The sequence below is a fragment of the Fukomys damarensis genome, unplaced genomic scaffold (assembly GCF_012274545.1).
Source record: "Fukomys damarensis isolate Sample0158 unplaced genomic scaffold, DMR_v1.0_HiC HiC_scaffold_31, whole genome shotgun sequence".
NCBI classification, from domain to species: Eukaryota; Metazoa; Chordata; class Mammalia; order Rodentia; family Bathyergidae; genus Fukomys; species Fukomys damarensis.
The window spans coordinates 12,744,027-12,767,719 of record NW_022900943.1 but is presented as its reverse complement, the minus strand read 5'-3'; the positions used below and the strand labels follow the sequence as shown (position 1 = coordinate 12,767,719).

Here is a 23,693-nt window from a genome sequence, read left to right as displayed (position 1 = left end):
GGCAATGCTTTACCCCAACTGACAATCAGCATCGAGGATGCAAGACCCCTGATCTCAGTTAGCTGATGGCTGAACCCCATGACCCTGACTGACCTCGGGCTGCAAGGCCCCCATTGTGTTCCCCATCCTTCTGAATGGTTGAACTCCACAACGTTCTATTACTGGTTTCCCACGCGCTTTCTTTAAAGATGTTCAAAGTTGGGAGCTCAGAAAAATACCCTTGATGATCAATGGCAATGCTTTACCCCAACTGATACAATCAGCAACACATTAAGATCAAGCACAACTTGGACACTGTCCACCTGTGGTAGTCACTAGTCTATCACCCTTAAATCATTTGAATTAAGAGTGAGGGGAAATTCCCTGAGAGTGGGGGGGGGCTTAAAGGGGTTTAGGGGCACCCTTGCGCGGCTACCTTCCCGGCATTTGAGCGATGGTGGCTGGGTCGGGAGCAGGCATGGCTCTCCTTCCCGCGGTGGATCGGGGCCCAGCTTTCTTCTCCATTTTTAAGTGAATATATTCTGTATCTTTAATGATTATAGTTCCATTAAATTTATTTTATTATTGAAACCTTTTTAAAGCTGTATTTTTCTGAAAATTGTTCGTCCACCTACTTTTAAATTTATTGGCATGATGTTCTAGCACTTTTTTACCTTTATAATCTCATAATTATGATTTTTGAAAATACGTAATATAGCCAGGTATGGTAATACATACCTCTAATCCCACAGTTTCATAGGCTGTGACAGGAGAACCAGAAGTTTGACCCTAGAATGGGCAACTTTGCAAGACTCTGTTTTAAAATAAAAAGAATAAGAAGGGCTGGGGAAGTAGCTCATTGCATGCACCCTGGGTTCAGTCATCCTACTAATTTCCCCTTCCCCATCGTAGTGCTTCTGCCTCTTTTTATTCTTCTTCATATTTGACAAAGGCTTGCTTATTTTGTTACTTATTGTAAAGAATCATCTTTTATTGATTCTCTTTATTGAATCTGTATTCTCTTTTGTTTATTATATCCTCTTTCACCTTTTTTTTTGAGATTACTGTTTTCTAATGTATTGAAATAGATGCTTAGATCATTCTGTGTCTGTATATTTTCTAATTTAATCAGGGTATACTGTAGTTTCCCCTGTCAAATATCACTTTAGTTGTATTCTACAACTTTTAATACTTGTCATTTAAGAATCATTCATTGAAATGTACATTAGTTTTTGTTATTTTTTTCCTTGACCTTGTGAAATACTTAGAAATATTTATAAATAAAAGAGCGAATGTAAGGACAATTTTTAAATGTATAATTTGCTGAGATTATTACATATCTATAGATAGTTGTTAATAGTTTAAATTCAGAATTTAAATCTCTTGTCAGTATGAAGTTTTTGTCATTTCTATATATAATGGAAAGGCATGAAAAAGTATTAGAATAAAAATATTTTCTGTGAAGTTTAAATTTGAAATATAGGGGATTCATTTTTTAACATGTTGTGCTTGATATAATTGAACTGTGGCTAGAAAACACCGTATATATGATTATATTTTGGGGTTTGTAAAGACTTGTATTCTGGAGACATGTTGTGAGCATTTGTGTGCATTTGTGTATGTGAATGATTTTTTTCAGTGTCCTTCAATCTTTTGTTTATGTGTCTCCTGAAATACCTGAAAAACGTGAGACCTTGCACATGTTAAGTGGATATTTAAAATGTTTTTCACAAGACATAATTACTAGGGTATTATGTAGAACTTTACTTTAAAGTGAAACTGCTTCATTGTTCTTTAAAAAGTATCCAGTGACTTATATGTTTTAGCAATTAATAATCTCAGTATTAATTAAAATATACACATATGCGCATGCACACACACACATACACAAACACGAGGACTTGCAGGTCTTCAGTTAAGAGAAACTTGAAAGTTTGAAGCTACCTTTGTGCAGAGAACAATTAAAATACTAGATAAAACTTTTTTGACTGTTTTTAATCTTCATGAAAGGATGCCTCCCACCTTGTTTTAAAACATACAGAAAAGAGATATTTGATTAAAAACTCAGTTTTAGATGGTGTTGTACCAAACGTTTTTTGTTGCTGCTGCATTTTCTCCATATTTAACTTCCGTCCATTACACATTATAGATGTTATGTAAATAAATATTTGGTTAACTCTTAGAATCATTTGTTTTTCTGCTTTCTTTATAGGTATCACACCTGTGTATCATAATATGTTTGCTTTAATGAGTGAAACAGAAAGGATCTGGTATCCGCCCAACCATGTCTTCCATATAGATGAGTCATCCAGGCATAATGTACTCTACAGAATAAGGTACTTTCTTACATAAAGTGACTTACTTATTAGAAAAAGTATAAAGTTGGGCTGGGGATATAGCTCAGTGGTTCTGCCATCTGCCTAGAAAAGGAGTAGAGTACGAGAAATTATAAACTATATAATTTGATAATTACAATGTTTTGTTCTGGTTGGATATTACTTTATCACTTGTGATTATAATTAAACAAATTTAAAGGGGGTTGTGAGAATGGCCTCTATTAATAAAATCTTAAATGTTTGGAATATTGTTAATTTCCCAGGAAATTTGATGTTTTGTATAACAAAATACAGTCTCATATCTTTGTAAATAACTTTTTTAAAAAGTTGAAAAAAGGGAAAGGTAAGATTTTTAGTAATGTTTGCTTACAGCCTTAACATTTTAAATGAAATTTTAGTTAATTTATGGGAATGTATAATGACTATTGATAGAAATTCAGAAGTATTTTTATTCTCAAAAGGAGGAAACAAATAAGCTTAATTTGTATCTCACAAATAACTAATTTCCAAGTACTTTATTTACATATGTGTGTGTGTGTGTGTGTGTGTGTGTGTGTGTATATATATATAATTTAATTTTCATCACAAATACAAGAAATCACAAATACAAGAAAGAGGTATATGTACCATTTCCCCAAGATGAATGTATCTATGGTATTATGTGTTGTGAACATACATTAATTAAAAAAGAGTGCTATGTTAAAGAATCTGATATTTTGATATATTATGTTTATTTATGGTTTTAAAGCTAGGAGATGACAGTTCAAATCCAGACCTAGTTTGCTTCATAAGATTGCCCTTTAATTGCCTTATGTGCACCTCATTAAAGAGGTAATGTATGTATAGTATTCAATATTGTGTCTGTCAGTTGGTGGGTTCTTAGTAAAGTTTAATGTTGTATTGCTTCTTTCCTTCTATTCTGTATAAAAATATGTAGTTAGCTGTGTTTGAACTTTCTTATTTCTAAGGTATGATTTTCACTGAATTCAACAGATGATTTTTGATATAATTATTAAAAAACAAAATTAATGAAAGTTCAGTAAATAACAGACTTGTAAAAATAATATTCTTATACATTAATCACCCACTTTCACATAATAAAGATCCTATTAAAATAGCTCCAAAACCTTAACTATGCAAGAGTAACAATTATTATTATGACATGGCAATAGACTGAGACAGTATGGGAAAACTACCAATTTGTTTGAAAAAAATATGAAGAGTGAGAGCATAATACAGCTATTCCTCAGTATCCAGGGCACTGCTTCTGGCTTTCCCTTTGGATATCAGAATCCATAGATGCTCAATTCCCTTATATAAAATGGCACAGTGTAGCATATAACCTATGCATCATCTTGTATAATTTAAATTATCTCCAGGTTATTTATAATATCTAATGCAAGGTAAATGCTGTATAACTGATTGTTACACTGTGTTGTATAAAGAATAATGACAAAAAAGTACGTATGTGTTCAGTACAGAGGTGATTTTTTTTTTCAAATACTTTTCCACCTGTAGTTGGTTGAATCCATATATGCAAAACCCATAGTAGGGAATGCCACTGTACTAGACGGAAAAGATGGAATACTAAAAGCATATGGCTTTTTAATGAAATCTTGGATTAATTCTAATCCAGTTAAATCTCAACATTTTGGAGAATTTATCAAATTATTACAGTTAACCTAACATTACTATTAAATGGAATGGTCATGAGTAAAAAGATATGTTTGGCAGTTGTAAAGTATTCTGTCTTAGATACTGTCACTTGTGAAAAGATGGTGTCTGTTGCTAATATATAGTTAAATTCATAATCATAACAAATATTAAATGTTCTATGTCAGGGAGAAGGAAAAAAGTTTGGTCAATAAATGGATAAGTGGTTAGCTTTTTGGGTAACTTTCTACCTTCTTAAAAATGTATATCAGAATAAATTTTGTTTATTTTTATTTTTTATATTTTTTTCAGAATAAAGTTTAGATTGATCAAAGAATGGATTGGTATATAAATAGGAATGTTAAAAAAAAATCATACCATACAAATCTGAATTGGAGCTGGATGTGGTGTCACATGTCTGTAATCTCAGTACTCTGGATGCTGAGACAGGAGGATCCTAAATTTGAGATCCCTAAGTTGAACCCGACCTAGGCAACTTAGTGATGTTGTAAGACCCTATCTCAAAATAAAAAAATAAATGGCTGAGGATGTAGCACAGTTGTTTCTGGGTTCAGTCCCTAGTACAGAAAAAACAAATACATTTAAAAAATCTGAATTGGAATTGAACATCTGCGAGTTCCATCGGAAAATAGCATTTAAGCACCAAAAAAATAGAAAAAGTCATATAGATCTGATTGCTAGTCACTATAAAAAGTTTTAAATTTCTGAAGGTTATAATAACCTTAAAAGGAAAATATTAAAGATAGTTTCAACAAGTCAAAAGCTTAGTATTCTTACACATCTAAAATTAAAAATACTGTGTCTGTGATTAGAGTATATGATGAGTTATTTTACAAAAGAATGAAGAGTTAACGGCCTTTGGGAAAAAAAAGCTTAGTTTCACTGGTTATGAAAATTGGTAATGCGAAGCCCACACTCTCTCATAATTAATGAGCTGTTGAAAATCTAATAATATTCAACTTCTGCAAAAAGTAATTTTACAGTATTTACAATTCTTTTGTCACATGCTCTTCCTCATGATTTTCTGGTGATTTTTAGATTACAGGTGGCTCTTATGAAATAGACCTCTTACAGAGAGACAGTAAAAACAATATAGAATAATTCATGATTATAAAAAGAAAGGAAAAGGAAAGGGAAACATTAAGATTGAAAAGAGACATCTTTAAAATGATAAAGAGTGTCTACCCAAGCCAAATATTAATTTTTGTGGTAAAATGTTTGCATCAGTCTCTGTAAAATGAACAACAAAGCTGGGTGCCATGGCTCTTTCTGTAATCCCACCAGCACTCTGAGAGGCTGAGGTAGGAGAATAGAAAATTTGACTCTAGCCCAGGAAATTTAGAGATTTAGTTAGACCCTGTCTCAAAACAGCAATAACCAACAACAGCAAACGGAAAGGAGGGGAAGTTGGGGGTATAGCTAGTGCAAGAGCCCTGTGCTCATTTTCCAGTACTGAAGAAAAAAAGGACAAGATAAAAAGACAAAGATGTGGTGCCCACTATCACTACATGACTTCAGCACTTTCGTGGGATTCTAGCCAGTATAGCAAGACAAGAAAAATAAGGGCTGAGAACAAAGAAGCAATATAATTCTAAATGTAGAAAATATGAACAAAATTAACAGGGTGCTAGGTATCTGTTTTCAATATTTTAAAATATTACTGGTTTCTGTACATCACCAGCCAACAGGAAAGAGGTCATTTAAAATACAAACTAATAGTAAAAAAGTATCTAGGATTAAAACTATCCAAAATTAAGACTTTTTAAAAACTTACTGAGTTTATTGGTACTTTTTAAGTATACAGTATAGTTACATTCATCATTGGGATCTTGTACCTTTATGTGACAGATCTTAGTTCTCATTTTTCCCTGTCCCCCTGCCCTCCCTTCACCTCTCCCCCTCCCCTATTTACAAAGACTTTGTTTCCATTTTTTCCTTGTCTCATATTTTTTCTTGTCCCTTATTTCCTTTCCCCTACCCTTCCCACTTCCCCTATGCCTTTAGCCCTTTTCTTCCTGTTTCACATTATCAGTTATACAACAAAATTAAGACTTTTATACAAGGTTTTTTGTTTTTGTTTTCACAGTTTTGGGGACTGAATCTAGGGCTTCATGTGTGCAAGACAAGCATTCTTTATCACTGAGCCACATTCCTAACCCTGTTCAGATTAATATTATTTTGAGGGGGGTACTTGGGATCAAACTTGGGACCTTATACTTGTGAGGCAAGCGGTGAAACCACTGAGCTAAATCCCAAACTCCTCTTCAGATTTTTTAGTGGACATATTTGTATTATTTAAAGAAGCTTGCTAGTATGCTATATGGGATTGAGAGGATATCAATATTATAATTTTCTGTATTTATTGTATCTTATGGAATCAGCAAATATTTCTTAAAATGCATGTTGCAAGGTCAGCACTTTTTTTAAAAGGGCCAGGTAGTAAATATTTTAGGCTTTTTTGCCTGTACTGTTTCTATTGTAACTATTCAACTTTGTTATAGTGGTATAAGAGAAGACATAGACAATATATAATTGAGTGGGCATGACTGTATCCCAGTGAAATCTTATTTACTAAAACTGACAGTGGACCAGATTTGACCTGTGAGCCAGTTTGCTAATTTCTACTTAAGAATTAAAATGATTTCTCAAATTATAGTAGAAATGAGTTCTTTAAAAAAGGGGTCATATATTAATAGTTACCTATAACCAGACGTTCCAAGAAAAGTCTACCCAGACACTGCTCAAAAGAAGATTTTATAATAAAAAACTCACTTGTTTATATTCTTCATTTCCTTTGCTACATGTATAGGAGTTATATCAAAGCAACACGAATGAACAATAATTTAAAACTGTTGAAGGTTGATGAATGGATAAAGAAAATACAGTGTATATACATAGTGGAATTAGCTATAATTTTTAGGAAAATGGGTGGAACTAAGAACCATCATCTTAAGTGAAATTAGCCATACTCACAAAAGTTAAATATCATATTTTCTCTTATATGAAAAACATAAAAATGTACAAGTTAATTAATAACATGAGTGCCAGGGATTTAGTTCAGTGGTTCCACCACCTGCTTTGCAAACAGAAGGTCCCGAATTCAATCCCTAGTACCAAAAATAAGTAAGTAAATAACATGAAAGAGAGATGACAGAAAACCTGGAGGTAGACTTTGGAGAAGGGGAAGGAGATCATGGGGGCAATACTGGGATTAAAAGTGACTAAGATGTGTTAAATATGTGAACCAACTTCTCAAAGCAAACTCTGCCATTTTATAGTATTAACGTGGGGTAGTAAAACATAATAGGTTTTATGGTGTATAAAAATTAATTTATATGGTAATACAAAGGAACACAGTTTTTTGTATATTGATGTAATTGATGTGGCATTAATAAAAACTAGATTATTTTATGTTTTTCATTGTAATCCTTAAAGCAACTTCTAATAACTCAAAAAATATCTCAAAAGAAACAACAAAGGACTTTAATAGAAAATATTTTTAACCCAAAAGAAAGCAGTAATGGAAGACTAGATGAAAAACAAAAACAAGCTGTATAGGAGAGAAGTAGCACAATGAAAGACATAAATCTGACCTTAACAATAATTTCCTTAAGTGCAGATGGGTTAAACACTCAGAGGAGAGAAGGAATGCCAGGCATGGTGGTGTATGCCTGTAATTCCAGCACTCAAGAGGTTGAGGTAGGTGGATCACCACAGTTTGAGGACACACTGGGTTACGTAAGCTATCTACCAAGATCTTGTCACAAACAAACGAAACACAAAAGACAAAAAGAGTGGATAAAAACATTCAAATACATGCTATCTGTAAGAGTTGTGTTTTATATTCAAAGACACTGATGGGTTGAAAATAATTTAAAAAGCTGTATACCAGAAAATGAGAGGTAGGATCCAAGTTGATGGATTAGAGGCACCCAGTACTCACCTGCTTCCCCATGAGATACAAGCAAAACAAAAGGTGTATAGCTGAGGTGGGATATAATAAGAGTTGGAGTTTAGTAACAGAGAAGACCTGAGAAACAGAGATTCTGAATAATGGACTAGTGGGAGACAGACCACCCCAGCCCTGTGGACTGGGAGAATGCAACATGGAAGGATAAAGGAGATATTTTTTTCTTTTGGAAGGTGTATAGGTGATAAAAGGAAAATCACAGCAAGCAATAGCGCAGAATTCAGTTTCTTGCAGGAAGAAAGTCTAAACAGATAAGAGACCTGGGAACTGTATTGCAAGGCAGATTCCAGAACCACTGAGCTAAATCCCCAGCCAGGGAACTGTATTGCAAACTGGCTTTAGAGAAGAAGTTCTTTGTACTCCCTAGTATGTTTTTACTGAGTTGTGATTGGAAACCATTCTGAGGAAGGTTCCATTGTTTGACCTGACTGCTCTAAAGATCTGAAGTCCCTGCATTTTCATGACTGTAGTACCCTTCACGCCATGGTAGTTTCGCTGCACAGGCTTAGTGGATGGATGCTTTGTGAGTCAGTTTGGCTTCTGCAGAAGACTCTGACCCAAGCCCCCAGTCCACACAGAAGCCATGTCTGGGGGTAATAGGATTGTGGGCAATGGGGTTGTATAGAACCCACTGTCCCATCTCACCCAACCCAGATCCTTGCAGCTCCATTGCTTCACTCTACCTTTGTGGATATCTGGGGACGCCTTACAGATGCAGTGTTTGCTGGGTCTTCAGAGTGCATAGCCTAAAAAGCTACTGGAGAATCATTACATGCCAAGCGCATTCTGTGCTAGCACCTTCTAGGTGCAAAGCAGCTGAGGTATCCCAACTATCTTCAACCACAAATAATTTCCTACTAGTCATCCAGAGGGTACCACACATGAAGCCCTGGGGGGTGAATAATCCCTGCTTCCTCTCTGTCCACCAAATACCCAGCCTAATAAGACTTTATTATGCATTAATTGAATGACATTAATTTGAATACTTCTGCAGGGAGGAAAAATTTTGTTTTGTATTTATACCTTTTTCTTTTTCTCTTTTCACTCTTTTTACTTGTGTCTTTTAATTTTAATTAATTAAATTTTTCTTTGTTTTTACTTTTTTCACCCCTATCCCCGGTACTGGGAATTGAACCAGGAACTTATGCATATTAGGCAAGTGTTCTACCACTGAGCTCTGTCTTTTTACCTCTTTAAAATTTTTGTTTTGAGTGTGGGTCACTCTTAAGTTGCCTGGGCTGACCTTGAATTTGTAATCCTCTTGCCTCAGCCTTCTGAACAGCTAGGATTATAGGCATTCACTGTCATACCTAGTTTTATCTTTTCATTTTATTCTATGCTTTTTTTCCCTTTTGTTCTTCTGTTGTTGTTACTGCTTTTACAGTTTTATTCATCTGTTTTGCTGTGGGGCCAGGGATGGAAAGTAGGACTTTGTGAATGTTGAGTGCATCCTTTGCTGCTGACCTGTGTTCATGCTCAACTGAGAGGAACTGCACATAGCTGCTCACTACCTAGCCCCATTCATACTTTGGCAGTACTTCACATTAAAGAATAGAGACTCAGAATGCCCAACCAGTGGCTTCTCCGCAAATAAGCATAGGGAGGGAGGTCTGCCCTGCTCCTGGACCGTCATCCCACAGTGACAGCAGAAAGAAATAACACAGTCATGGCACACACTAGTGCCATTGGTGTTGGTCAGTTCCGTACCCTATCAGATTGCACACACAATCTGTGTGTAGATATGAGTGCCACAAAGAAAGATCTGTGATTTTCACCTCAGCCTATCTATATGAGATATCAGAAACCACACCAGTGTCTAAATGGGATTAAAATTTCAGGCCTTTCATGATGTTTGGTGCTGCCAGTATCAGAATTGCTTTAAAATAACATACCTAGTATCTCCAGTGCCCATGGAAATCCCCACTGCCTGATGGGGATTGCCATTCCAATACAGGAGTAGCCACAGAGGTTGCACCCCACATATTATGCTACACCATACCTGCCTGATTTACCAGAAGATCCCACTTGTGTGAGCTGTACAGAGAAAGTGGGTTACTCAGGCTGCAGTAGGGTATACATTGTGTCAAAACTCACTAATCAGCCAAAGAAGTCAGAGATTATACTACGGAGTCCAGATGAAATTAGACTCAGCTATATACAACAAACTGGTACCTCAAGATGCATGGTGAAGGCCACTTACTAAGAAGACTGTCCCAAAATAGTGGAATAGAAATCTGTCTAAACAGATGCATAAATCTCCACAGATACACAAGAAATATGGGAAACAAGGCAATAAGACACAGGCTAAAGTTCCTAATTTTATAGATTCCAAAGTTATTGAAGTGGACAAATTGGCAGGTAAAGAATTCAAAAGAATGATTTTGTAAAAAACTCAATTACAAGAGGATGCAGATAAATAGTTGAATGCATTGAGGAAGAAAGCAGAAGATATGAATGAGAGATTCAGTAAAGATAGAGACTTTTAAAAAAGAACGAAACAAAAATCCTGAAAATGGAAAACATGGTAAATCAGATTTTAAAAACTCAGTTGAGAGCCTCATCTACACACTAGATGAAGTGGAAGAAAGAATATCAGAGCCTGAAGACAAGTTTGATAGAGTATTCAATAAAAGTTAAATGTACAAAAGAATGAACAGGACGTAAAGACGTTTGTAGCACCATTAAAACACAACACCAAATGTCCAAATAACTGGTGTATTAAGGGAGATAAGCTACAGGCAGAAGGCATAGAAACCTGAGAGTAAGTCTTTGGGTACTTAGGTAAGGCAGTGGTTTCCTAGGTATGACACCACAAGCTGAAGTGAAAAAAGTAGATAAGGACCTTTTTCAGAATTAAAAAATTGTGTAGTAGCAGAGTAGCTGGATATAAGGTCAACACTAGAAAATCAATAGCCTTCTTGTACATAAATAACAGACTCACTGAGAGAAATTAGGGAAACAGTTCCTTTCGCATTAGCATCCCCCCACAAAAAGTATCTCAGTCTAATGAAGGAAGCAAAAGACCTCAACACTGAAAATTATAGCACTCTGAAAAAAGAGATCCAAGAGGATGTGAGAAAATGGAAAGATATCCCCTGCTCCTGGGCAGGAAGAATCAACATAGCAAAAATGGCCATACCACCCAGACAGTTATTCAGATTCAGTGCAATCCCAATTGAATTCTAACAGTATATTTCACAGAACTAGAGAAAACAATCCAAAAATTCATTGGAACAAGACCTAGAATAGCAAAAGCAATTCTAGGCAATAGAGACATGACAGGGTATCACAATCCCTAACTTGAAACTGTACTACAAAACCACTGTGATAAAAATAGCATAGTACTGGTGAAGAAACAGACCCGAGGATCAGTGGAATAGATTGGAAAGTAGAAAAACAACTCCAGATACACTCAGCTACCTCATCTTTGACAAAGAGCCAACCATCCTCACTGGAGGAAAGATAGCCTCTTCAAACAATTGTGTTGGAAAAACTGGATTTCAACCTGCCAAAGATTAAAACTAGACCTTTATCTTTCACCATGCACTAAACTAAAATTCAAGTGGATTAAAGATCTAAACACTAAAACAGAAACACTAAACTTGTTGGAAGATAAGTTAGGTAGAACTCTCGAAGACATTGGTATAGGAAAAGACTTTACAAGCAAATCCTCAGTAGCACAGGAGCTATCACAAAGAATCAACAACTGAGATCTCATCTTTTTAAAAAGCTTCTGCTCTGCAGGAGAAACCACCAACAGAATTAAGAGACAACTTACAATGTGGGAAAACATTTTTACTAGCTGCTCCTCAGACAAAGGACTAGTATCTAGAATATATAAAGAACTAAGAAAGGATCAGGCCTCCCAGATATAAAGACCTGATTCAAAAATGGGCATCTAAAATGAGCAGACATTTCTCAAGTAAAGAAGAAAAAGCAGCAAATAAATACAAGAAATAATTTTCAACAACTCTGTTCATTCAAGAGGTGCAGATGAAAATGCTGCTGAGATTCCACCTCACCCCAGAAAGAATGGCTGCTTTGAAGAAATCAACCAATAACAAATGTTGGCGGGTTGTGGGGAGAAAGGAACCTTCTCCATTGTTGGTGGGAGTGCAGACTGGTACAACCACTGTGGAAATCACTGTGGAGATACCTCAGACAGCTAGGACTTAGAGGTTCCATTTGACCCAGCTATCCTTCTGCTGGGTATCTTTCCAAAAGAATTAAAAGAATCACACCAGGGCTGGGGATTTAGCTCAGTGGTTCAGCTGCCTCTCTCCCAAGCGCAAGGTCCCAAGTTTGATCCCTGGTACCAAAAATGAAAAATAAATAATTAAAATGAAATTTTAAAAAGACTCATACCACAGTGATATATGCACACCCATATTTATAGTGGCACAGTTTGTAATAGCTAAAACTTGGAAACCGCCCAGTTACCCATCAATTGGAGAATGGATAAAGAAGATGTGGTTTTTCTATAAAACGGAATACTATTCAGCCGTAAAGAATGATAAACTAGAGTCATTTATAGGGAAATGGATGCATATTGAGGCCATACTCTTAAGTGAAATAAATAGGACACACGTGTAAATCCTGAATAGTTTCTGTGGTGTGAAAAACCAGAACTGTAAATGATTCAAATTGTATAACTGATAATGTGAAATAGGAATAAAAGGGCTAAAGGTGTAGGGGAAGTGGAAAGGGTAGGGGAATGGATAGAAGTGAAAAGAATATGAGAAAAGGGAAAAATGGAAACAATGTCTGTAAATAGGGGAGGGTGGAGGGAGTGAAGGGAGTGCTGGGGTATGGGGGAAAAATGAGAACCAAGACCTATCATGTAAAGGTATGAGATCCCAGTGATGATTGTAACTACTGTATACCTAAAAAGTACCAATAAATTCAATGAAAAATATCTGTGTAATAAAGGACACTGTCTAGAGTGTGAAAGGACAGCTTACAAAATGGAAGAAAATCTTTGTAAATCATTTATTTGATAAATTTCTTATATGTAGACTATAAAAAGAACTCTTATAAGTCAACCATATGACAATCCAATGAAAAGAGAGGTAAAGTACTTGAATAGACAGTTTTCCAAAGAAGATGTACAGATATCTAATAAGCATGTGAAAAGTTGTTCAAAATCATTGGTCATTAGAGAAATGTAAGTTAAAACTGCAGTGGGATATAACAATTGATCTACTAAGATGGAAGAAAAGAAGATAGACAATAAATGTTGGGAAGGATTTGTACTAATTGGAATTGCTGCTCAGAATGTAAAATGCTACAGCCACTTTGGAAGGCAGTTTGGCCATTTTGTTTTTTTTTTTTACTGGGTATCAAATTCAGGACCTTGTGCTTGCCAGGCAGGCACTGTGCCACTTAGCTAAATCCCTGGCCGGTGGCCATTCTTTAAAAAGATTAATATGATGTTACTATATGACTCAGCAATTTCATTCTTAGGTTTATATGTCAAAGAAATATATATCCATAAACTTGTACAACTGTCCTCGCCAGCGTTATTTGCAAAAACAAAAGCAAAAGAAAACAAAAAACCTGAAATGGCTTATCATGTGATGAAAGGATAAGTAAAATGTGGTATGTCAATGCAATGAAATACTCAACAATACAAAGGAATAAATAAATTACTAACCTGTCTTTTCTGTAGATCAGCCTTGAAAACATGCTAAATAAGAAGCTATTTGCAATATAAGATATATCCAGAATAAACAAATTTATAAAGGTAGATTAGCAGTAACTTTCACTTGGGGAAGAAATAAGGAAGGGTTTTCTGGGTGTGACTCCTTATGAATATGGAGATTTTTTTTTTTAGGCAGAATGAAATGTTCTAACATTATATAGTAGTGATATTATACAAAAGACCAAATTGAATGGATAAACTTCATGACATGGGAGTTATACCTCAATAAAAATGTTACTAAAGAAAAAAATCAATTGAGAATAACTTTAAAAAATTTTTTCATTTAAGGACACTTTTTTCTTTGGTACTGGGGATCAAACTCCAGTCCTTTTCTTGCGAGGCAGCGCTGTAACCACTGAGCTAAATCCTCAGTTCAGGACAGGTTTTTAACTCCGTATGTTTTCTGAATGCATCAGCAATTACTCATTTACTCATCAAATTAGCATTTTCAGGTATATTTTGTTACTGGATTAAAAAACTATGTTTACTTTTTGTTGATATTTTATTTCTACACTTTTCAATTTCCTATGATTGCTTCTGTACTCTATTACACCAAAGTATGCAATATATTACTCTTACTTATTGATTTTATACTTTTACTATGGTTTTTGTATTTCCTGCCTATATCATTATGGTCTTAACTAGATGTCCTTTTGTCTTTCCACTATACATTCATTTCAATGCTGCCACCTTATGTTAAATACAGAACTACACAACCTTAATATATATATATATATATACATATATATATATATTTATTCATTTATATTTAAACTTTTTGGAGGCTGATGGAATGTTTCAATTCTCTTGTAGATTTTATTTTCCTCACTGGTATTGCAGTGGAAACAACAGAACTTATCGATACGGAATATCTCGAGGTGCTGAAGCTCCTCTTCTTGATGATTTTGTCATGTCTTACCTTTTTGCTCAGGTATGACTGTATTATTTTACCAGAGTATATATTAAATGATAAATATCTTCCTGTGTAGTATCTCTTAATTAGGATTAACTTCACATGGGAAAATTGCAGTTTTGTCTTATTCAGCAGGTGAAGACAGGTAAAAAATAGTATTTAACACTTTTTTTTTTTTTTTTTGGTTTTTTGAGACAGGGTCTCACTACGTAGTTGAGACTGACCTGGAACTCACTATGTAGCCCAGGTTGGTCTTGAACTCACAGCGATCCTCTAGCCTCAGCCTCCCCAGTGCTGGTATTACAGGCATGCGCTACCACACCCGGCCTGTTAACACTAATTTTTAATTCCACAATTAATAATAAAATATATTTCATGAAGATTTGTAGCACTGATCATTTTGCATTTTCTTTCCTTTTATTTTAGGACTTTTGACCATTTTAAGGATTTCCCAAAGTATAACTGAGGTTTTTTTTTTGTTTTTGTTTTTTCTACCAGGCATCGTACTGTGGACCTTGTGCTTGTAGGCAGGCAGCTAAATCTCCGGCCTCTATCTGAGTTTTATAACGCAATTCATGTGAATATAAGTAGTTGAAATACTGAACTGTAAAACTTTTGTTGAGTGTTTTTTTCTTTTTTTCCCCCTGGTCCAGGTGGGGTGGTGGTAAGGGATCTAATTCAGGACCTGGTGCTTGTCCTTGACAGGCAGGCAGGGAGCTGCTGAGCTGAGTCTCTGGCCCTTTTTAAAAAATTTCTGGATAATTTCAGACTTAAATAATGAATAGTAAAATGTGAAAAAAATAAATATGAGTTATGATAGTTTGTGTAGCTCTTGATGCGAGGTTAAGGAGATATTGATACTTAGAGCTATGTTTTACCTAGTTGGTCATCAGTATTGTTATATTAATGTTTGTATTATCTTTGATCTTTTTATAATACTTTCTTTTCTATTACTTTGATTTAAATAGTAATTAAAATGCTTTGTCATTAAATAATTTTTGTTTTCATGTGCTGATGGAGTAGTATGAATAAAAACTGAAGAAAGAAAAGGTAATTAGTGCTCTTGGGTAAAGATATTCTTAAAGTATCAGGTAAAAAAGTTCTAATTCAGATTTGCTGCCATCATAGGAAATAACCCTACACATTTTCATGGCTCACGTTTCTAATAAGCCTAGTAAATGTGAGCCATAAATTTAAAAATACTTCTCTGTTGGGATGTGAGACTAGTCAACTTTTTATTGTCGTAAAAATAAATAATAAAATGATCATTTAGCCATTTTTAAGTGTATAATTCAGTTTCATTAACTAAGTACATTATTTTATAACCATCACCATTATCCATCTCTAAAACATTTTTTATTTTTTCAAACTGAAACTTTGCATTAAACTGTAACTCTATTTCCTTCATCTCCTGGTCCTTGGTAAAATCACTACCTTCCTTCCTTCCTGCCCTCCCCTCCCCTCCCCTTCCCTTTCCTTAGTCTTTTGAGGCAGGGTTTTACTATATGCTTCAGGCTGTCCTGAGACTCTGTATCCCAGGCTAGTCTCAACTCACATGGTGATCCTCCTGTCTCATCTCGCAAGTACTGGAATGATAGGTGTGTGCCACCATGCTCAGCTCATTTTGCTTTCTGTCTGTATGAATTTTCTGATTTTATTTTCATACAAATGAAATTATACAGTATTTGTCTTTTTGTGACCAGCTGGTTTTACTTAGTATGTCTTCAAGGTTCAACCATGTTGCAGCATGTGTTAGAATTTCTTTCCTTTTTACAACTGAATACTATTCCATTGTATATATATATATACTGCCTCTTTTGTATTAATTCATCTGTTGATGAACATATTGGGTTGCTTCTACCTTTTAACTATTTGTAAATAATACTCCTGTGAACATGGATATACAAATACTTCTTTGAGTCTTTTCTTTCATTTCTTTTGGAAATAAATCCAGAAGTGGAACTGAAATTATATAGGGTAATTGTATCTGTTGAGAAGCTGACAATTATTTTTCATAGTACTTATACCATTTTGAATTTCTATAAACAGTGTACCAGTGTTTCAGTTTCTCTACACTCTTGACAGCTTACTTTGTAAAATAATAGCTGCCCAGAGAGATATGAAATGATATTTCATTGTTGTTTTTATTTGCATTTCCCTAGTAGTATTAGCCATATTTTCATAAGTTTGTTGGGCGTTTCTATATCCTTTTTTGAAAAATACCTAACACCCACACTTTTATGGAGGAAATGGTTTATTTGGCTTACCATTTCAGAGGGTTCAATCCATAGTCAGCTGGTTCCAAGGCAGAAACATGGCACAAAGGCTTGGTAAAGCAAACCTGCCTAGTTCATAGTGACCAGGCAGCAGAGTAGGTGAAAAGTGTCAGCAAGGAAGGGGCCAGGGACCAGATATAGACCCCAAGATATCCTTCATGACCCAACCAGACACACCTAGAAATGTACTTTACTAACTTTGTAGACAGCTTTCAGGCCAATCAAGTTGAAAGCTGACCTTAATCATCACATCCCTCCTGTTTTCAACTTGGCACCCAAACACATCTCCTTAAACCATGCTTAATCTCCAGATAAATACAATACAAGTTCATAATTCTGCCTAACATAATACAATTATCCAACCAGAAACACAACAGTCCCTTATCCAAAGTCTCAAGAGATCTGACATTGTCCAAAGGTCCAAGAACAAGTCTCCTCAGATTTAAGGCAGTCAGCTCTAAAACTCTGTAAAAGTAAAAAACAAGTCACACAATCCCAAGGTACAGCAGTATAGGGTAAATATTCCCATCCCAAAAGGGAGAAATGGGGAGCTTGAAAAGAATAGGACCAAAGCAAGACTAGAAAACAGCAAGTCAACGATTAAGTCCTGTGGCTCCTTATCTGGCATTGAGGGAACATGCTGGTGAGATATCAGTTCTAGTGGGGTTGGGCAGCCCCACTCCTATGGACTTGCTGATTGCAGCTCACATGGCCTCCCTCTTGGGCTGGCTGTACTCATGGCTTGTAGCTTTCCTCAGCAGACATTCCATTTTCCTTGTAAATTCAACTTCTGGGGTCTCCAGGGTAACTTTAACTTCATTTTGAGAGCTTCGTGTACTGCCCTCTGAGGGGCCAGTTGCTTGACCTCCCAGGGCTTCCTTAGAAATCTAGCAGGATGCCTTCCTGACCACACAACTTTATATCCAGTAAAACTGGCATCATGTGAATGACAGCAAAGTCTTTTGTCAGTGGGATCAGTTTCTAGGCCACATTGGATCATGGCTACACTAACACCTGAGTTTCTGGATGACTGAGGATAGTGAAATGAATCCCAGAGGACCTATTCCATATGAAGCCCTTCATTAGCAGGTTTCTAAGGATTCTTTTCTTAAATGAAAAGGCGAGACTTTTACACCCATTTGCCATAACAGTTGCAGTCTTGCTGATTCATGAGATGCTCTGAAGGCATCTTTTTTCTTGTTTCCATACAAAGTACTTCATTTCTTTTAAATACCACTTTTCAGCAATAATACCTCATTGGGCCCAGAACTTTATGCATCATTCTGTCAAGGTGAAGATTTAATTTGTTCTGCCCTTCTTTTTGTCCCTATTCTCACTGTAAATCTGACTAAAAGCAGCCAGCATTACCCATGCCACAACCTAAATGTTGGGCTGCCTTGAACTTTCCTCCACCAAATCAATTAATTCACCTTAATCTGCCTTAATTTCAATCTCCCCCAGTCTCAGGATACAGGCAAAATATAGACAAAAAACTTTTTTTTTCCAGAGTATAACACATGTCTTCTAGTCCATCTGCCAGCAAAGTATACTTGTTCTGAACTGACATGTCCTAAGGTTAGCCTTGACTGTGTGCTTCTTATCAACATTCTGGTCTTTTGAACTCTGGCCAGGATCACTCATTATTAGGCTCTTCTTTCAACATTCTAGGCCTTCTCTATCCTGCCTTATTCCAAACTCTTCTCAAAAACCTGTTCCAAAGGTTCTTCTCAAAAACCTGTTCTGTACCACATGGTCAGGTATAGTCACAGCAATGATTCCATTCGTGTTACCAATCTTTTGTATTAGCTGTCCCATTGCTGGGTTCAAATCCCTTACACCCACAACTTAAAGAAAGAAATGGTTGATTTGGCTTACAGTTTCAGAGGATTTAGTCCATGGTCAGCTGACTATAAGAGAGGAACTTTTTGGCAGAAGGTCATGGTAGAAAAGAGTTGCTTAGTTCTTGGCAACTGGGAAATAGAGCAGAAGAGTGCTGAAGAGGAAGGGGCCAGGGACCAGATATAAACTCCATGGTCATGCCTCCATGACCCACCTAGTCATACCCAGAAGTATACTAACCCCGTAGGCAGCTCTCAAACTAAAGAAATTGATCATTAAGCTTAACCACCATAAATTTTTATTCAGGTCCTTTGTTCATGTTTTCATTATGTGTGGTTTTTTTTTGTTCATTTGTTTTGGTTTTTTTTTTGTTATTTGGTTGTGTCATAGGAATTCTTTATATATTCTGTATATTACTCCTCATAAATTATATGATTTGTAAATATATTTTCCTCATTTATGTGTTATCTTTTTACGTTTTTAATAGTGTCCTTTGATCAATAAAAGTTTTAAATTTGCTGAGTATGGTGGTGCATTCTTGTAATCCCAGGTGTTGAGGAGGCTGAGTTGTGAGGATGGCAAGTTTGAGGCCAGCATGGGCAACTTAGCAAGAGTCTGTCTCAAAAGGAAAGGGTGGATGGGAATATAATTTGGAGTATGTAGCATGTGAGAGGCCCTGGTTTCCATCTCCAGTACTCAAGAGAAGTTTTAAATTTTGATGTATTAAAATTTATTTACTTTTTATTTTTGTGACTTGTGCTTTTGCCAAAAGACAAAGCCTATGTCATGATCCTCTCACCATGTTTTCTTCTAAGAATTTTATAGTTTTAGTTAACAATTAAACCTTTGATCCATTTTGAGTTAATTTATGCATACAGTGTGTTAGGGGTCTAACTTTATTTTTTTTGCATCTGGTTTTCCTAACCTCTTTGTGGAAAGATTGTTCTTTCTCCATTGAATGAACTTGGCATCTGTATTGAAAATTATTTGATCACCAGTGAACTTTTTATAGTTTCTTTTCTCTCTATAGTCAGTTTTTAAAAATTTACTTTATTAGTACATGTATTCTATATATGAAGTTTACATTCATCTTAGGGAGTACTTAGATATGTACTTCACATATCTTGTCTTTTTATTCCCATTTCTCTCCCCACCCATGTCCCTGTCTCAATCCCTAGACACCCTTTCCCTATTTTCATTATTATTATTATCTTTAGTTCATGTTTGGAACATGTAATTATTACATTCATTGTGGCTATTTGGTTCATGTATTTGGTACATGATACATCTTGTCTTTTTATGTCCCTATCCCTTCTCTCCCTTCCCTCACCTTCAGTCTCTTGGACCCCTTCTCATTTACAAAAGATCTATCTCCTTGATTCCTTTTATCATTTTTTAATTTTGATCCTTATTTGTGCTTTGCACTACTCAAATGAGAGAAACCATATGGTATTTAAGCTCATATGTCTGATTTATTTCACTTAACATTATGTTTTGAAAGTACTGTATATATCCATTTTCCTACAAATGCTTTGAATTTACCCTTGGCATTCCATTATATATAGACAGCACATTTTCCTTATCCATTCATCTGTTGATGGACATATAGGCTACTTTCAGGATTTAGCTTTTATCAAGTATCTTGCTATAAATTTTAGTATGCATGTTTCACTGTAATATGATATCTTTTATCCCTTTTGAAAGATACCAGAAGGGGATAGCTGGGTTGAATGAAATGTCTATTAGTTTTTTCAGAAGTCTTCATACTAATTTCCCTAATGGTTGTACTAATTTTATATTCCCACCATCACTGTAGAAGGTTTCCTTTTTAACACAGCCACACCAACATTTGTTATTATTTGATTTCTTGATGATTGCCATTCTTTTTAGTGTAAGATGAAATTTTAGTGTCACTTTAATTTGCATTTCTCTAATGGCCACATATAGTGAATATTTTTTCATTTGTTTATTGGCAGTTTGTACTTGTTCATGTGAGAAGTATCTGTTCATTTTGATTTCCCATTTTATGATTGAGTTGTTTTTTATGGGGTGCCTAATTTTTGAGTTCTTTATATATTCTAGATATTAGTCCTTTATCATAGGAGTAATTGGCAGAAATTTTCTCCCATTTTTCAGGTTGTCTCTTAACTTTGTTGATTGTTTTCTTGGCTGTGAGGAAGCTTTTAAATTTGATATAATGCCACTTATTGATTCTTGCTGTTATTTGTTGTGCAAATGGCATTTTGTTCAGAAAGTACTTGACTGTAACTGACTTCTCGAGTTTTACTTTCTTTGTCTTCTAAAAGGTTGTGCTTCTCTTTTAATATTTAGATCAATGATCGATTTTAATTTTAGCTTAGTACATGGTGAGAGATGAGTCCAGCTTTAATCTTGTATATGGTTAACCGGTTTCCCAGCACCATTTGCTAAAGAGGTTGACTTTCTTCCAACATATGTTTTAGTCCCATTTGTCAAAGTTCAAATAATTGACTGTACTTGGAGTTATTTCTGCACCTTCTGTCCTGTTCCATTGATTATCATATCTGTTTTTGTGCCAGTATGATGCTGTTGTGGCACTATAGCTTTGTAGCCTGTCTTGAAGTCAGGCCTCCTGCTTTGATCTTGTTGCCCAGGATTGCTTTTGCAATAATACAATAATAAATTAAAATGTGCTAATGAAATTTATATTTCCTTTTACATTTTTGTTTCTTTTAGTGGCGGCATGATTTTGTGCATGGATGGATAAAAGTACCCGTAACTCACGAAACCCAGGAAGAATGTCTTGGAATGGCAGTGTTAGATATGATGAGAATAGCCAAAGAAAAAGATCAAACTCCATTGGCTATCTATAACTCAATCAGGTAATTTCCTTCTCCATATTCATATATGTAAATGTAAACAGATTTTATATAATTTACTTGTAGTTTCTTTTTGTGCATACTATTTGATTTTATAATAATAAAAAATGAGTAACTTTTTTCTTACATATAACAGTTTATGAGATGAAATTATTGAGCTAATACTGCAGAAAACATCATAAATGTCTATTTATTATTTGATTATTATTAAAAGGCTAAATAAACTCAGATGACTGGAAAGAATACCTGGAGAGATAATTTTTGATAGTAGAGCCTCAAATTATAAATGATCTGAATCAGTGTTTCTCACATGTGGTTTGTATTTTACTTGTATTAGAATCGTCTGAGGTACCTGTTAAAATGGAAGATTCCTGGGCCATAGCCCAGGCAGTTTGGATTTAGTAATTCTAAGGTGAAGCCCACAATTATGAAATTTTACAGATGCTTCAGAGGATGCTTATACAAATGATTCAAATTCAGCATACTCCAAATGTTTCTTCTACATATTGGATTTTGGCAATCGTGATTAAGAGTTTTTTAAAATACCATTCCAGTAGCCCTGTTTAAATGTCTGCAAAATCTCTACTTTTTAAAAAGGTATATACAGTAAGTCCCTGACTTATGAACAAGTTCTGCTCTGGAGTATGTTTGTCAGATTCAACTGGTTTATAAGTCTGAAAAAGTAGGTCTTATACATCTTTGCCACAAGTATACAATGTAAAACATAAAAAACCCAAATATACACACAAAAATATTATACACTATTACACCATATAGTGGGCATACAGAAGCACAACTGTGACAGTGTCCAGCAGACACATGAGCTACTTCTTTGCTTTGTTCACATCTATGATTGTTCTAATGCAAGGTCTATTTGTATTTATGAATATTTGCAACTTGAATGTTCATAAATTGGGACCTTACTGTATAGCTATATAAGAATGCTTTGGTTTTTTTTAAGTTTTAAGACTAAATATACATCTCACACACTAAACAATTACCAGATTAAAAGCTTGAGTATGTAGCCAGGTATGATAGCACTTATATATACTCTGAGCTACTAGGAAGGCTGAAAGAAGAGCACTTCACAACTTTGAGACCAGTCTGGGCAACATATTGAGACCCTGTCTGAGAATAAAATTAGAAAGGGCTGGGGTGTAGCTCAGTGCTAGAGAGCCTATCTTGTATCAGGCCCTAGTTATGTACACACATACACACACACACAAATGTTTGATGATGTGGATGTGGTTAAAACTCATTTTTTAAAAAGTTTTTCTTTCAGTAATTGTGTTTAGTAACTCCTTTGCTGAGTAGCTTCAAAACAGTCCCAAATCCAGTTTGTAGAGGATCAGTTTCTGTGTTTTCCTCTTTGGTTTTAAGTATTCTTTTTTGTTTTTAGATGTCTGTTAGGCCTTAACTCGAGGCAATAGACATAAGATTGATTTTAAGCACTCAGGAATCTAAAGATTAAGTCTAAAAGAAAACCTAAAGCTGTACCATTTTTCATTAAGGTGATCGTTATTAAAATACAGATGCCTATTAGATATTAGCTTAGTTATTCAACAGCAGATATTTTTGGATATTTGCTATATGTCAGGCTATAGAAGAACAGAGCTGGAGGAAGAGTATTTTAGAAGTTTATAGAAACTGAAGGAATTGAAGAGAACACAATAGAAGAACAGAAGTGTTAAACACTGAAGATGAGAATTATATGTATGAAATCACATGTAGGCTTATACTATATTATTGCGTACTTCTGTTTTTGTGATCACAGTCTTATCCAAAGCCTTAACTCAGTCTTTTATGTAGATTGTGGTTTCTTTGAGGTCAGGAATCATGTTATCTATTATTCTTCTTCTTACATTTTTCAGTATTCTAAACACAATGGATGTTTGGTAATTGTATTTCTATGAGTCTTTTAACTCATACTCTGAACCAGTGCATAAAAATATCTGCAAACTTCATAATTATTTTTATTTGCTTTACTTTTTATTTGATTTTAGTATTTTTTTCCATTAAGGTTATTGGTACATTCAAAGCAAACAATATAGTTACATTTATCATTGGAATCTTGTACCTTTACATGATATATCTTGGTGGTTCTTCCTCTTGTTCCTCCTCATCCTCCTCCTCCTCCTCCTCCTCCT

General features: G+C 35.0%; 1 protein-coding gene across 2 annotated transcripts in view; it reads left to right on the top strand.

The window, feature by feature from the left end:
- Jak2 (Janus kinase 2) overlaps positions 1-23,693 on the top strand; it is a 100,638-nt gene that overhangs the window by 36,686 nt on the left and 40,259 nt on the right. For both annotated transcript variants that reach the window (XM_033757686.1, XM_010620837.3), the window contains exons 4-6: positions 2,192-2,315; positions 14,474-14,591; positions 21,404-21,549. In XM_033757686.1, the coding sequence (XP_033613577.1) occupies positions 2,192-2,315; positions 14,474-14,591; positions 21,404-21,549 (388 nt within the window). The remainder of the gene's footprint in view (positions 1-2,191; positions 2,316-14,473; positions 14,592-21,403; positions 21,550-23,693) is intronic.